Raw genomic sequence first — 15,753 nt, 5'->3', positions numbered from 1 at the left:
CTTAAGGGTCAATATAGAATCACCAATTATTTATTTATTTATTTTTTAACACAGGGAGGGAAACATTAATGCACAGGAAGAACATGAAGTCCACATAAAAAGGCCAAGACTGAACCAGAAACAGTTAGCAAGTGTTTTTTATTTTTATTTTTTGCTGTTAACCACTTTGAGTTAATAGACAAAAAAAATTGCCCCATATATCCATTTAGATCTGGGACTCACAGCTGCATGCAGCTGCAGATGCAGTCTGGCCAGCGCCATGATAGTCTGCCATGTTGAAACTACCTATCACCAAAAAAGCAAAAAAGGAGATTTAAAAGGCAGTGTGACCAGATGATACAAAAAGGAGGATCAACATCAAAAGTTAGCCTTCCCCAAGTAGAAGGAGCTCAAGGAGAAAGATTTTAAAAAGGATGCTGAAGTTGTCAGCCTTCTCCTTAACAAGTAAGTCAACAACTAAGCACTGCCTAAATTAGCCTAAAGCTAACTTTTTTAATTCGGTTTTGTTAGACAATGTATCTAGTTACCATAGGCAGCATAAAGTAGATCCTGCTAAAATACACCAGCCTTGTTGGTACAGAAGTGTTTGTTTACATGATTTCAGTCACTTTCATAGTCATGGTAAAGGCCGGCTTTCAGTGGTTGTAAAACTGGACTAAAAGCCGGTGGGAAGGCTTTATAAGCTGGCTTTTACTGTGACAAAACACCAGTGTTGTGTCGAGGCCAGTTTCCCCATCAAGATCTGTCCCTCCTGTGAGAACCATTCTTCTTTCTTAACACAGAGGAATGACAGCTGAGAGTGAATTTATGTCCACTAAATGTTTTCCCCCCAACCAGTTATGGTCCAGAGGGATCTTCTTCACCTGAGTGAACACTCCATGAACTATCGGATGACATGCTTTCTTTGGCGTTGTGGAGGCTTTTTGAAATACAGTGGCTTCTGTTGTTGCAATACCTGTTTGAGCAAGTAAGGTGCTAGAATGCACTATAGGTTAGTATAGGATACACAATTCCAACGTTAGATGGCTGTAATTCTTACACAACATTCCCTTAACTTTAAAGCTGAGAATGCATGTACTTAGGGCATGCAAAGGCATTTAGCATGATCAGAATTTGTTAAAACGAAGAAACAGATCAGGAAGTGAGTTTTTCTCCATTCGGTGTTTAAGCAGCATGTGCAGCCGTTTGCAGCCAAAATACTGGAGCTTGACAACAGGTTTCCCTCTTTTAGGCATTTCAGTCAGCCTGAGCGTTACAGTCATGCTTAACAGCTTTACTGCTGGATTGTAAGTACTTTTACATTTATATTGTGATCTTATGTTCTAATTCGGAAAATATGAATAAGTTAAACATAAATAAAAGAAAAACAGAAAAGCAAGAAGCTTGTCACAGCTGCCTGGCAGTAATATAGCTAATTACGTAGCATCTCTCTGTTTTGCCCTCAACTCAGATAAAAGCAAAGATAGACATATATGTAAGTCCAGGGATCCCTTCAACTTGAGTGGTTTAATCTTTTAAAACAAAAATATTAAGTATTTGGAGAGCGCTGTGAAGTGATTGAACACTATTTGCTTAAGTGAAAATGCAGTCTCGTAGCTAGAAATTGTAAGCCCTTTCTAGAGTAAAGGAGGGCCCCTGTGAGAATCAGCATATTAGTCAGATCAAGTATTAGCTGTATCATATATGAGGATTGCTGCATATATGTATTTTTTGCTGACTGTAAAAGTCTCAGGTCTTTAATTGTGTTGTAAATAGCTGCAAAACTGCAGCTGAAGACTTTCTATCATTGAAGTATTGAACCTATGAAAAATATTATCGCATAGTAAATTCATTGCTGGTTTTTATCTTTTAATTTGGTTTGTTGACAAAATTAAGACATAAATCTCCTTAATTTAGTTACACTTTTTGACAAGTCCATTTAGTAACTGACTTTTATTTTGAACATTTTGCAGTCAGTTTATTTCCTGTACCCATTCCTTCATCTTGTAAATAATAGAAACCTCTTTGGAAATGTATTCTATACATTCATACAAAAATATGCCAACTAATTTTTCTACACATATTACAAGAAGATGGGTAATAGACCCACTGACTCCCTGAAACAAACTGCATGAAGACACCATTTAAAACTGATTCTTCCATGTACGTGCATCTATCAACACTGGTTCATACTTTGAGTTGGAAGCCTTTTTTTGTATTCTTAAATAGGTCAGTGTTAAGTGGCTTAACAATCAAAACACCTTAGGTACAACGACTGAACTGAAAATGAGTAAAAAAAACAAACAAAGCAAAACAAAAACAAAACAAAAAACAAGCATTGTCCAAAGACAACCTTTATACCTTTAGAAATACCTTTAGAAAGACTGGATGGAGAGAAGTATTACCAGAATGTCTGGCTAATGAAACTAAATGGACAGAAATGAGGGATGGCTCAAGACCTTTACATAGTCCTGCAGTTTGCCTCCTTGCTTGCATTTTAATAAATCTGTCTCTGCACAGACGTCTTTGTTGATGGTTCACACCCACAGCGAGTTTTTAACAGACCAGCCGAAAGCTGCAACATGGAAAGGATCCTTTCTGAGATCAGACCAGAAGCCCAGTGGAATGACAGGAAACTACCTTCTGTCTCATGGTGCATCTAGGTGCGTATAGAAAATTATTTTTCCAAGATAAAATAAAAGAGATATTTTAGGTACATTGAATTATTTCTCCTGAAAGTGTTTTTCCTCAGGGAGTGGTGGGAGATGTTCATTGTGTGAGAGGTTACAAGGAGGCCAAATCAAACCAACCCCCTGCCAACATGTGTAAAATCATATAATACACATTGTTAGATGAAATAGATGTCTTAAATTGCATCACGTTGATAAGGTGGTTACAAAAGTAAGATTTCAGCTACTTCCTGACTCTCAAAGGCCTTTGAGCAGGAAGCGTGTGGCACCATCGCGCCATAGGCAGATTGCGGTACGATATGTTTGTTAGCGTGTTAGCATTCTGATTAAGGGCCAGTTGGTGCCCTGCTTCGGAGGCCTAATCTGGCCTCACGCCTCAATGCATGTGTTCAATAGAGTCCGCACCCTGCATCATGACATCATGTCTTTGTGTGAAATCCCAGTGCCATTCACAAGCCCACCGTGGGGCTTAGCATGCAAGCGTCCACTATACCAACACACAGCTCTTTAAAGGGAGTCCCTGGTCCCCCAGCTCAGTGGATACACCCTGATGCCTTCATAGAGCTCTGAACATGCCTTCTACCCTCCGACAGAACAGGCTGAGCCTGCGTGCCATCCTGGGCCCTCTGGAGAGCGAGCGTTTTCGTTTTTTTTCTTTTTTTTTCTTTTGAAAAATCTTCCATTGGAAGATATCACTACTCCTGGATAAGTGGAGTTTAGTTGTGTCAGCTAACATTTATACAGATTTTCCTGGATGCCATGTCAGACAGAGAGAAACTGTAGCAAATGATCTGGGGACATTTAACACAGAGAGATAGTGCCTAACACGCCTTTTTGTTCTGAGATTACATCATTCATTTGTGAAAAGCTGTGGGATCAGTGAAGCTCAATCTGGAGGCCAAATCTGCCACCGAGCAACAGATCAGAGAGCAGACATCAAGAGGTGGTCTTTCAAGTTCACCAGCCTAGTGACGTCACCTAGGATTGTAAATACTATTGGTTAATGGAAAGAGGGGGTTGGCAGTAACACCAGTGGAGACACATCTAAAAAAAAAAAAAAAAAGGAATGATGACTTCTATTGATATGGCTGTTACATGTAGCCTTCTAGTATGACTTCACCTCAGTTTTAAATATGACATTTAATTACAGCTAAAATAAGACAAACCAATATTTTCTGTTAATAAAAATAATAAAAGGAAGGAAAACCTAAACTCTTGGCTGATTCATGAATGAAGAACAAAACTATTAAAGCATTAATTTAAAGACATGAATTACAGACTAATTAGAAATATGTTTAATTAAAGCATTATATGTTAGTTAATTATTTCAAATAGCATGCTTTAGGAAAATTGGCCTTATAAGAAAACTGTATTGGTAAAAATATGTTTTTGGCTGCTGGGAATGTCTGGCAGACACTGAACATATTTCATTGTATGAGGGATATTAGTGTGTAACTGTAAATAAACTAAATGCTTGTCACTGCCTTGCAATTGTTCTGTTGCTTCCTTTGATTCGATGTATTAGTGATTTACCAGATTACAGACAAATAAACACTTTCTTTAAATAAACTTTTTCACTGTCAAAGTGTTGTTTGTATTATCTGGGGCACAAATAAAGAATTCTACATAGCTTTTCTTTTTCATAATAATAAGAATCTGGATTTCTACAAAATGTTTAATATGAAGAACTTTGTACTCCTATAGGAGTGTAAGAAATTGTTTTTGTTTGGAATATCAATTACACCTTAGATTATATATATAAAAAACATCTGCAACAACAGCTTTAAGTAATTTAACTAATATCAAGGCAAATTTTTATTGATAAATAAAATTTTTTATTTATCTTTATTTGTTTTACCTGAAAATGATTCATATTTGTATATGAACTTTAAAAGCTTGCATAAAACTAAATTAATTTAAAGTAATCTACACTTAAAGATAGAAATGTGTAAATAAATGTATTTTCATAAGAATCAGTTTTTTTTTCCTAAGATTCAGAATCAATTATCAAATTCAAAGAGAGAAAGGAAAAAAAAAACACAAAAAAACAAAAACAAAGCTGACTTGCACTTTTAAGTTTTACGGTTTTGGTGACACTTGATAAGATGTGAGTTAGCCGCTGTTAAAGTTAAATAAAAAACTGTTGGCTTTTAACCTGTTTTTATCAAGAAGACCTTTAAGGTGCCAGCTTAGTTTACGCTGAATAGTTTTGAACTGAGAATCAATTTTAACCCAATTTTTTTTGTCTAAGAGAGGTTTTATCACTTTAAATTGTTAAGACATTAATGCCAAAATTCAGCTTCGTATATATATTGATTGTAATTGTAAAAATAATTTTGACATTTTAAGCCAAACATGTTCAAACCATTAGGTGAGACGTGATCTCTGATTTTACTCCTGAGTGACACATCCTGTGCAAGGTGTGATTTGCTCTCAGGAATAGTAGGCAGAGGCTTATTAATCTGTACTTTCTTATTGATCAGTTGTATAAGTATTTAGACACATTTACTGTATGAGTGGAAAAGAATATACACATAGGACGAATGCATGTGCAGAGTAAATTCAATTGGGTTCAATATCTTTGTAAATAAAACACTTTCACACAAGCACTGGAGTCTTGAGAATGGAGTCAGCAGATGTCTGAGATTCAATCCAGACTTTCTGTGGACATTTTCTTTTCTGGCCCTTCATAAAATCTCTAAATCATCAGCAGGTGAGACAATGCATGAACATGTCAGCACATGTTCCAGAGTATTTATGTCTGCTCTGCACGTGTGTGTGTGTGTGTATGGGGAAAAAATGGTGAGAGTTTTTCCTTTCTGCCAACCTGTATGCTGCTTTCTGCTGGTTTGCTGCTATTGTGGATATGCATATACATGCAGCACTCGTCTGCTATTCTAAGCATGTCAAGAAAACACAGTAATTTCCAAATCCTAACTTTTGCATAACATTTTGTCGTTTATGTGCACTTGAATTCACTCCTCTGCACCTCCTTCTCTGCACTTTGAGCTGGGAGAGCAGCTCCCAGCTGAAAGTCTCCTGCTGTCATTTGCTTGTCAACAGCAACTGTGGAAAAGGACCAAATTGTCCAAAATGAAAATTTGTCCTGAAAATCTCTCCTGCTCATGTGGGGAAACAGTTATAGACTAATTTCATACAAGGGATACTTACTTTTACCTACTTAGTTAAAAAAAAAAAAACTTAAAACAAAACAACAACAAAAAAACCAACAAAACAAACAAACAAACCAAACAAACAAACAAAAAAAACCAAACAAACAAAAAAAAAACAAACAAACAAAAAAAAAAACAAAACAAACAAACAAAAAAACCCAAAACAAAACAAAACATGAATGTTTGGCACCTCATCTCCATTCTATTTCTCTACATAATACAACCAAATCATTGCTCATTTATATTTGGGGAATCTCTTTTATCTCACACATAAGCACCACTTCTGCTTTTTCTGGTTAGATATTTGACTCGTGTGAAATTTAAAAATTGGATCTTATTCAGGTGTTATCATTCGTTGAAGGTTGAAAATGAGTTTAAGCTGTTAGTTTGATTTTTAGCATTAGTAAAAACACAAACAAATAAAACATGAACAAAAACAAATATCATATTTCAGAACTGAAACAGATTTAAATGTTCATTTACTAATAAATTTCCTGTAAATGTCCTGTTTGTGGACAGTAGGAACAAACCTCTTTGAGCCCTGCAGCAGCTTTTCCACTAATTAAACATCTGTGGAATTGAAAGATCAAACATTCCCGCTGAGTGTTTTTCTTTCCTGAGCCGGGAAAGTTTGACTAACCTCCCTAATAGAGACATTTCATTGTGTCTTGCCACTCAGTGGTTCACATTGCTCACATTCCAGCTAGTTGAAACAGGTATGATGATATACACACATCAGCACACAGTGGTAGACACTGCTGACAGCTAGCTGGCTCATTATTTGAGATTCACCTTTTCTTAGCCATGCACTTTAAAAAAAGAAAGAACATCGTACTTTTAAATCAGTAAAAGTTAATCATAAACAGCCAAAGAAAGAAAATGCAGAGATGATGAAACTATGGATCGATAGAAGTATTGAGGTGGATCTTGAGTTTGTTGATTATTGTAATGCCTTTGCATGCAGTCATCAATGCATGCCAGACATAGCTTTAAATGATCATCCATTTTAGAAGAATAAAATAAACTGAGAACAATTTCCTAAAATCAGAAGGAAGTTAAAAAGAAATTTGTTTTATTTTGAGCCTTACACACAGCTGGTGATGCTTTCTACTCTGACAGGGTAAATGGCAATGTCCAGTGTTGCTGCGGGAGGACATAAACTCTCCTTCACCCTTGCCTGAGCTGATAGTTCATGACTGGTCCTCTGCTCTAATTATGGTTTTGGCAGCCCAGCTGGAGGAACATGCTACAAATACATCTACTGTGTCTATTCTTTCATAAACACTGTGAATGCACGTAAGAAAGTTGCATGCTAGAAGCTTGAACGTTTTGCTGTGGACCCAGTGCCCCAGCTGTAGAACGTCCATGTTGGTGTGGGAGCTTGAGGCCTGCTCCCATACATCCCCACTCTGGCTTTGTTGATCCTATTGTCTCCTGCGTCACCACACGTCGCCCGGCAAATAAAGGCCGTCTGGCTCCAAGCTTAAATATTGCAGCAAACTAAAAACCAACCATCAGAGCCGATTCATTCACATCTGCTCAGTGGGGCGACAAGGACAGGGCTTTAGGTGGGAAAGAGGGCAGAAAAAAGTTCACTTTTCCCTGCTGGGTGCCAAGAGAACGGGACAGGACTCAACTCCGCCGGAGCCGCAGCTGTGGCAAGTTGCCCATTTGCTTATATTTATCCTATATTGTACATTACAGGAGAGGGTACATGATGTTATTTATTGATCTCTTTTTGATAAGTTTCATTAAAAGGGTAGTTTGTAATGCTTCAGAGAGCAAAAAAAGAACTAAATATTGCTAGTGTTCATGTTTGTCAATATTTGTTTACTGTGTGAAAAAGAATCCATTTATACTGATAGATCATTAAAGGTTTCACTTGATTAGACAGTTTATTTAATTTTTTGTGTTGTTTGTTTATATAAAGGAAACAAATAAGATTTAAGCATAGAACGTTTTGGCAATTTATAAAGTTTATATTCTTCATATTGACATGCAGATGCATTAAATCACAGCTTAGATTTGCTTTTCAAAGATTCTGAAGTTTGAGTTTTTCTCTGCTGCATCGCTTACTTTTGACACTCTTTTCCCCTCCCCCTGTTGGTCCTGCCTACCCCACCCTCACTATCTGACTGCACCCTTCATGTCCCTCCCTACCCCACCCTTCATTCTGCAGTGCTACGGACCGATCATGGGTGACTGGAGCTTTCTGGGTAATATTTTAGAGGAAGTTAACGAGCACTCTACGGTGATCGGCCGGGTGTGGCTCACGGTGCTCTTCATCTTCCGCATCCTCATTCTGGGCACAGCGGCAGAATTTGTGTGGGGTGATGAGCAATCTGACTATGTCTGCAACACACAGCAGCCTGGATGTGAGAATGTGTGCTACGACGAGGCCTTCCCCATCTCCCATATCCGTCTATGGGTGCTGCAGATCATCTTTGTGTCCACACCATCTCTGGTGTACGTGGGTCATGCTGTGCACCATGTCCACATGGAGGAGAAACGTAAAGAGCGTGAGGAGGCCGAACTCAGCCGGCAACAGGAATTGAATGAGGAGCGTCTTCCTCTGGCACCCGACCAGGGAAGTGTCCGCACCACAAAAGAGACCAGTACCAAAGGAAGCAAGAAGTTCCGGCTAGAGGGCACGTTGCTGAGGACCTACATCTGTCACATCATCTTCAAGACACTGTTTGAGGTGGGTTTTGTGGTGGGCCAGTATTTCCTGTATGGCTTTCGCATCCTGCCGCTATATAAATGCAGCCGCTGGCCCTGCCCCAATACAGTGGACTGCTTTGTGTCACGCCCAACAGAGAAGACTGTCTTCATCATCTTCATGTTGGCGGTGGCCTGTGTCTCACTCTTTCTCAACTTTGTAGAGATCAGCCACTTGGGCCTGAAGAAAATTCGCTTTGTCTTTCGGAAACCAGCCCCAGCTCCAGCCACAGCCCAAGGTGAAGGGTCAGCCCCCCTGCCATCACAAGGAAAAAGTCTGCCCCCCCTGACTGTTCCTTCTCTGCAGAGAGTAAAAGGTTACAGGTTGCTGGAGGAGGAGAAAGCTCCCCCTGTAACTCACCTCTACCCTCTGGCTGAGGTTGGAATGGAGGCTGGTAGAGGGGCCCCACCCTTCCAGGAGCTGGAGGAGAAAGCAGAGGAGGTTTTGCCCATGGAGGATATCTCTAAGGTGTATGACGAGACTCTACCCTCCTACGCCCAGACCACTGAGACAGGGGGGGTAACATTACATGAGGCTGAGGAGGAGGCAGATGAGGAGGAGGTGCAGCCACCAGAGCCACCACCAGAGGTGGAAGCAGAGAGGATGGAAGAGGTTGTGGATGAGGATGTGGAGGTTGAGGAAGCTGTGAACGGGGAGGGGGTAAATCCAGCTGAGGTAGAGATGGAGGCCACGGATACGATAGAAGACAACAGACCTCTCAGCAGACTGAGCAAAGCCAGCAGCAGGGCCAGGTCAGACGATCTCACCGTATGAACCTGTAAGATAAAAGCACACGAACACCTGCACACATAAAAATGTTCAACATATGAGAGAGCACACACACACACACCTAACGCAAGACGATGCACACTCTTGAACAGGCAGGTCAAAAAAGCAGATGAAAAACAAAACCAACAGGGATAGATGAAAAGTTTAAAGACAGAATTCCACCAAATGAAAAAAAAAAAAAAAAAAAAAAAAAAACCTCTGAGTGTTTGTGATAAAAAACAAAATATAAAAAGTAGAGGTTAATGAGGGAAGGGGTAGTTTTTTTTTATCAAGTGTGTTCTTATATTTAAAAAAGTATATGGAAAGGACATATGAGGGGGAATGTTTTTACTTGATGAAAATCCATGTTCAATTTTTAGACATCTTTTCTATTGAAAGAGTTATAATCACATACAATGCGAGAATAGACATTTGTACATGAAGGTTGAGTAGATAGGGGGAAAGAGAGTTATACTTGTGTGTCTGCAGAACAGTAACTTGGCTGTAGTTAGGCACTGACTTTCATTCCCATTCATACAGGGACAGACTGCAAATGCAGCATCTAGCTGCAAGCCTTGCAGCTAAAAGGACTCTTGCATAGAAAATACACAACTACTGATAGATTTACAGTTATACAGCTCTTTGAAAACAGGAAGAAAAGTCCATTTTCAGGTTGAGAGGAGCGTACCTCTTTTGCACATTCAGAGGTTCCAACTCTGCAAGGCCTTTAACCCTCATAACACCTCATCTATGCATCCATTTACACAGGATTCCTTTAAGTGAAGAGAGTTGTGCATTAGTTTCAGAGCATTTCTCTCCTTTTCATGTTTATATACCAGGTGGCGCAGCCAGAGGTGATTTAGCAAGGAAAAAAGAAAAAAAAGAAGACCACATGTTGAATGTTTTATTTTCAGTGTCATCCTCCATTTTTTTTTCATTTAAGATCTGCTAATTTATGTAGCTTTAAGAAATCTGTGTACTGTGATATCAGCCTTTCATGGAAGAAAGCAGGGCTCATTTTGCCCTATCAGAGAATGAACTATAGTAGTGACCTCAGGCCAAATCCTCTCTTTTCGTGCTGTACAAACAGGCGTCCGGGCGATAAAGATCGTGCTCTATCAGCACAAAGTATTGTTGGCAGCGAGACAATAAAAGAAACCACGCTCATCAATGAAAACATGCATCCTTGACCTGCCTGTGGAAAAAAAAAGAGAATCTTTCAGCTTGATTTTTTAACATATCATAACACAACAGTTATGATATGCTTACAAATTAGGAGAGAGAAACAAACAAGGGAACAGCCCACCGTACATAATGCCCTATCTCATGTCTAATCATGTCCATGAAGCACAGAGCTGCTGTTTTTAGTTATTTTATTACCCAGCGTAAATACAGAAGATTTTAACATCATTAAATTTATTAAATTTCACCAACTCAATAAAGAAAATGCAATCAATGCTGGAGTTTTGAGCATCTATCAGAATTAAAGATATTTCTTTTAAATCCTGAGCAAGTATTTTAATTTAAAGTGCATTGAAGTTGGCCTTGGATTTATCACAAATCTTCACATTCTCTGGCTTTGTGTTGTAAAACTGTATGATTTCCTGTGCCTTATCTGTACATGTAATTTTTCAAATATAAGATTGTTGGAAGTGGTCATATTGCTCTGGGACCTACGTGAACTTGATGTTTTGCATTTTATTTTCCTTTTATTTTAAATTTTTTGACTTTAATAGTTTTGTTTCTGAATGTGACCCACTGCACACACAAACCCACCCAACTGTGAAATAATGTCTTTGTACTGCAGCTAAGGTGAGATACATAAAGTTGCATGTTTGTTGGCATGAACACACTTACACAATGCAGGTTTGCGCCTTTACGTGCCTTTACGTCAGATGTACACACCTCACACTTGATTTTGGGGGTATGATCAAACAGTTCTGTAGAAACTCAGCGAGGGGGGCAAGTTTGACCCTGTTGTGACCCCTTAATTTCCACACCTCCTGGGATCCATTGCAGCAACACATTAAAGCATAAACAATGTTATGATCAAAGCATGATGCTGGTTCTTTTGTACATCACTGTGACTGGAAATGTATGTGTGTTTTTTTTTTGTATTTTTGCATTGCCTGTATGTTTGTAAGAAGACATAATTAATATTTTGGAAAAAAATCCTTTTTACTAACTTGTAGTCTTCTTTGCTGATAGATGTGTGGCAGTATCTTCTTTTGGAATGTGAACCAACGCAATAAAAAGTCACACGTGGTCAAGAAGTGTGTTGTTGGGTTTTCTCTGCAAAAACACACATCTTGTAAACACAGTAAAACTGGTAGCATAAACTTATTATTAGGCAGCTTGAAATTCCACTGTCAGCTTTAGATGAGAAATTATTCTACAGACATTTCAAATATTATAACCAACAAGGGAGAAATATTCATTTACATTTCTTTTACAGAATCTAAGATGACATTTTCTTTCCTTTTTTCTTATCTTACTTTATGTTTTTTAAAAAAAATAAAATATAAACATATTTACATTTGAAAGGGCTCCTTAAAATGTTAAATACCTTCAATTTTTTTAAACGTACAGTTTCACCTGAATTTCTGTCAAATACATGCACTAAAAAATGGGTTAAAATGTTGGTAAAAGACAGTTTTAATTAACACATGAGCCACAATATCCAGTTGATATTTGTTAATTTGTTGTATAGCAACCCTTTCGTTAGTATCAAGCCAACAAGTGGCTTAATCTGGCAGAAACTGGTCGGTAAAGACAGTTTAGGAATTAAAATATCTAACCTTGCAAAGTCTTAATCAAAATGTGACTAATTTAAAATAACATAATATTGTTATATGAAATTCCAGTTTTATAAATAAAACCAAGAAGTTCCACAACAGATCTTATTAAAAAAACAATGAACTCATTAAAAGGTTTAATAAATACTTCCCCTCCCTGAGCCGCCAGCCTAATATGTTGGAGATGTTCAACACTTTGAACCGGTTCATAGTTCAGTCCAATTATATCTCACCAGAACTGACAAACCCCAACTCCTGGTCTCCAGAGGGGGGCTCAGGTAACTCACATCCAGGCAAAGGGATGCTTATTTAAAAGACCTCTATGATGAAGAACAACTTTTGAATTGGCGTCCTTTTGCCTGGACAAGAGTCTGGAGACCTGGAGTTGGGGTTTGTCAGATCTGGTGAGATATAACTGGACTCACCTTGATGCACAGCTTGGGCTCTGGAACCAATGTCCTCATTACCAAGAGTCTGGAATGAGTAAAAGTATAACAAAATTTATTAAAGGGAAAAATAACAAAGACAAATTACTTCTCTGACTCTCAATACCTGACTCGCGTGAAGTCAGGAGAGACTCTGGGGAGACAAGAGGAAAAACAATAGATATACATTTCTGTTGAAAGAATCCTCCTTCCTGAAGACCTTGGGTGGACACACAACTCCAAGAGCTGGCGTCAAAACAACCTCACATAGTTGTGTCTCCACAAGAACCAGTCTGAATAAGGGTCTGAGGAAGGACCAGATAAAAGTCATCTTACCCTCGTAGTGAATCTTCAACAGAGCATGTAGATGAAGAGAATAAACCTTAAAAGTGAATTAAAGCATGATGAGTAAAAATGTGAAATGTAAAAAGTGTAATAAAAAGTGTAATATAGTAACAATCAATGAATAAATAAAATAATATATAATGAAAAAAATAATGGGACAAATGAAGTGAATATCTGAAGCAATAAGGCATGATAAGTAAAATTTCTCACACAATGGACTCTCTTCCACTCTGGAGTTGCTCCCGGTGAGTGGCGCCAAGCGGGTGTGGGCAAACACAGTGCCCCCCTCCAGCTTGGTGCCTGGGTTTGTGCCTACACACCATGTGGTAATTCAGAGTACCCACCCTTTTTGGAGTTGTTTTTGGAGTGTTAGAAGCAGTTTTGTGCAAGTTCATGCTTCTCATGATCCAGTTCAAAGTTCAGTTCATTCAGTTTAAAATAAATACTTCACGTTTATAGTTCACCTTTTCAATTTTGAACTAGTTCATAGTTCGGTTCATTTCAGTGGTTTTAAGTTAGAACAGAGAATGAAAGGCTGAACTTAAGAAATCAATTATAGTGTTATGTTTTGCAATTAAATTAGTTATACTAGATGTTAAAGTCTGTCACACACGGCCTGCTGATATCCTGTGTGACACATGTTGACAACTGACCAGTAGTCTGCTGTCATACATAGTCAATCTCAGCAAGCCCAGCTTTTAGGTTGCCATTTCAGAGCAGGACTGCACCGACATTGCTGAGGAGCATTGCCAGTTTGTTAGAGTTTGCAGTGCATGGTGGGTAACTTTACCCACCATGGTTCTGCATAGTGGGTAAATTAACGTAAATTGTATTTGAATGAGTTTGTTGAACATGTTCTGGACAGGGAAGGCCTCGGGATCCCCTTGGACGAGCTGGAAGAATTGGCCGGGGAGAGGGAAGTCTGACCCGACCCCAGATAGATGCAGTGAATGGATGGATGGAAAAAAACTTTAATGTATGATTGTTTAGAAAATATTATATCTAATACTGTGAATATCTTAATTATTTTATAATCTTATTTTATATTATTGAATGATTAATTAATGTCAGTTAAATTCTTATTTTAAAAGGACTAGAACCGAATGTGGTGTTGCCTTAAAGGAAACTTGACGGGATTTAATCCTTTCTCTGCTCTGCCAAAATTTTCAGTGAATATAATGAATCTTATTAACGATTTGTTGAAGTACACTGCTGGAGTCATCTCAACCACTTGGTTAGAGTATGTAATACAAAAAAGTAAGAGGGCGGATCAATCCAAACATCAATGTTATAGATTCCAAGCAGTGACGTGCGATCAGGAGAGGCAGGTGAGACAATGCCTCACCTGTTGTGATAAAAAATTTAAAAAGTACATAAATTAAATATTAATGTTTTCCACTGATCTGTGTTAGAATGCATTTTCATTATGAATCTACACGTTTTTAACATTTTATTAAGTAAAAATCACCAAATTTGAGTATTTCCTGATCAAATACAGGGCAAAATCCTCGGGTGAGGCAGTGACGAGCTGTGCTTCATCTCTGACTGCACGATCCAATACAAACCGGGTTGCATGACGCGTGGCTGTTCCTGTTCCTCAGCATATCTCCAATATGAACTTTACAGAAATATTTGTTATACACCATGACTCTCCAAAGTCTGTGTAATGTATGTGTGAGAGAATTATTCCTGCTGATTGTACAATAAAGTGCAGAGAAAAGTCAGCAGGTGAGGCAGGCAATACTCTGTCTCACCTCAAGGGGGCACACTCACACACCAACAGTGATTTACAAACTAAAAAGTTTAAATCTAAATTTCTCAGTTCTACCATTCAGTTAATCAATAACAAAATGTCTGATATGACAAATATTTGTAATGTTTTTATTATGATAATAATCATGATCAATAATTAAAGGCAAAATCATTAAATGATTGTGAACTTTGGTATCGGCTATATTTGCCCTGGATGTACTTGGTATTAGATTGATAGCAAAATTTGCAGTATTGCCCAAAGCTATCAGATATATGGAAATATAATTCTAACCAAAAGAACATGATGTAATTAAGTTAGAAATGAACAACTCCTCTTGACTTAGAAACCATCTTTTCCACTGTTATCATGATGCAGCAAAGCAGCCAATCAATGACTTTGTCCGAGCCTGTGACTGGTTGAAATTGTGGCACATTGCAAGCATGTTAACAGAACTGTACTCAAACAGTGTGTAAACAGGTGTGTGGCAGCGTGCAGAGGAGAGAGCAATGAGGCAGAAGATGCATAAATCCGAGGGAAATTTTTCATCAAATAAAAAGTTCTGCCTCCCAGAATCTGTGCCCCCTATACAAATTATCTGAGGTATATATAAATAAAACCACCTGATGGTAGATTACAATATAAGCTATATAGGCAGGGGATAATAAATAAATAAATAAATAAATAAAAAATATCTTGCTGGCTGAGCAATGCTGCCTTCTAGAATTTGTGCCCCCTGTATAACTTTTGTAAATGGTGACCAAACTTTGTTATATCTGTTGTCATAAGAAGAAATTATCTGCGTTCTCTATAAATAAAAACACCTGTTAGGATATCATATAAGCTATATAGACAGGGGACACAGATTCTGGCAAACAGAAAACTACAGCTTGCCCCCAACTTTACTAAAGAAAATGTCAACTTCTCCATTTTTACTATTATAATGAAATATGATCTGTTGTGTGCAAAAAAATCTTGGAACTAGATTGAGTTTCAAAGAGAGAGGACATAGCAGACTGTATGCACAGTATGATGGTATACCTCTCTGGTCCCTTAGAAAATACTATAAATGCAAAGACTTTCTGGTACTAAGTATTATTTATCCTTAA

General features: G+C 38.0%; 1 protein-coding gene across 2 annotated transcripts; it reads left to right on the top strand.

The window, feature by feature from the left end:
• Positions 1 to 2,732: 2,732 nt before the first annotated feature.
• LOC121650375 (gap junction alpha-8 protein-like) lies at positions 2,733 to 9,335 on the top strand. 2 transcript variants are annotated; one of them, XM_042001857.1, is made up of 2 exons: positions 2,733 to 2,762; positions 8,022 to 9,335. In XM_042001857.1, exon 2 carries the CDS (start codon positions 8,037 to 8,039, stop codon positions 9,333 to 9,335), a length of 1,299 nt encoding a protein of 432 aa, XP_041857791.1. In that variant the 5' UTR covers positions 2,733 to 2,762; positions 8,022 to 8,036. The 2 variants fall into 2 exon arrangements, with proteins under 2 accessions (XP_041857791.1, XP_041857790.1); XM_042001856.1 differs by lacking the exon at positions 2,733 to 2,762 and having other exon boundaries at positions 8,037 to 9,122; positions 9,237 to 9,335.
• The last annotated feature ends 6,418 nt before the right edge of the window (positions 9,336 to 15,753 follow it).

Source organism: Melanotaenia boesemani, chromosome 12 (genome assembly GCF_017639745.1).
Source record: "Melanotaenia boesemani isolate fMelBoe1 chromosome 12, fMelBoe1.pri, whole genome shotgun sequence".
Lineage (NCBI taxonomy): Eukaryota > Metazoa > Chordata > Actinopteri > Atheriniformes > Melanotaeniidae > Melanotaenia > Melanotaenia boesemani.
The sequence above is the reverse complement of the archived record's forward strand: the minus strand, read 5'-3'. Positions and strand labels throughout refer to the sequence as shown.

Bases quoted from the DNA above. Each gene is read 5' to 3' on its own strand.
- LOC121650375 (XM_042001857.1), top strand. From the start codon at position 8,037: ATGGGTGACTGGAGCTTTCTGGGTAATATTTTAGAGGAAGTTAACGAG.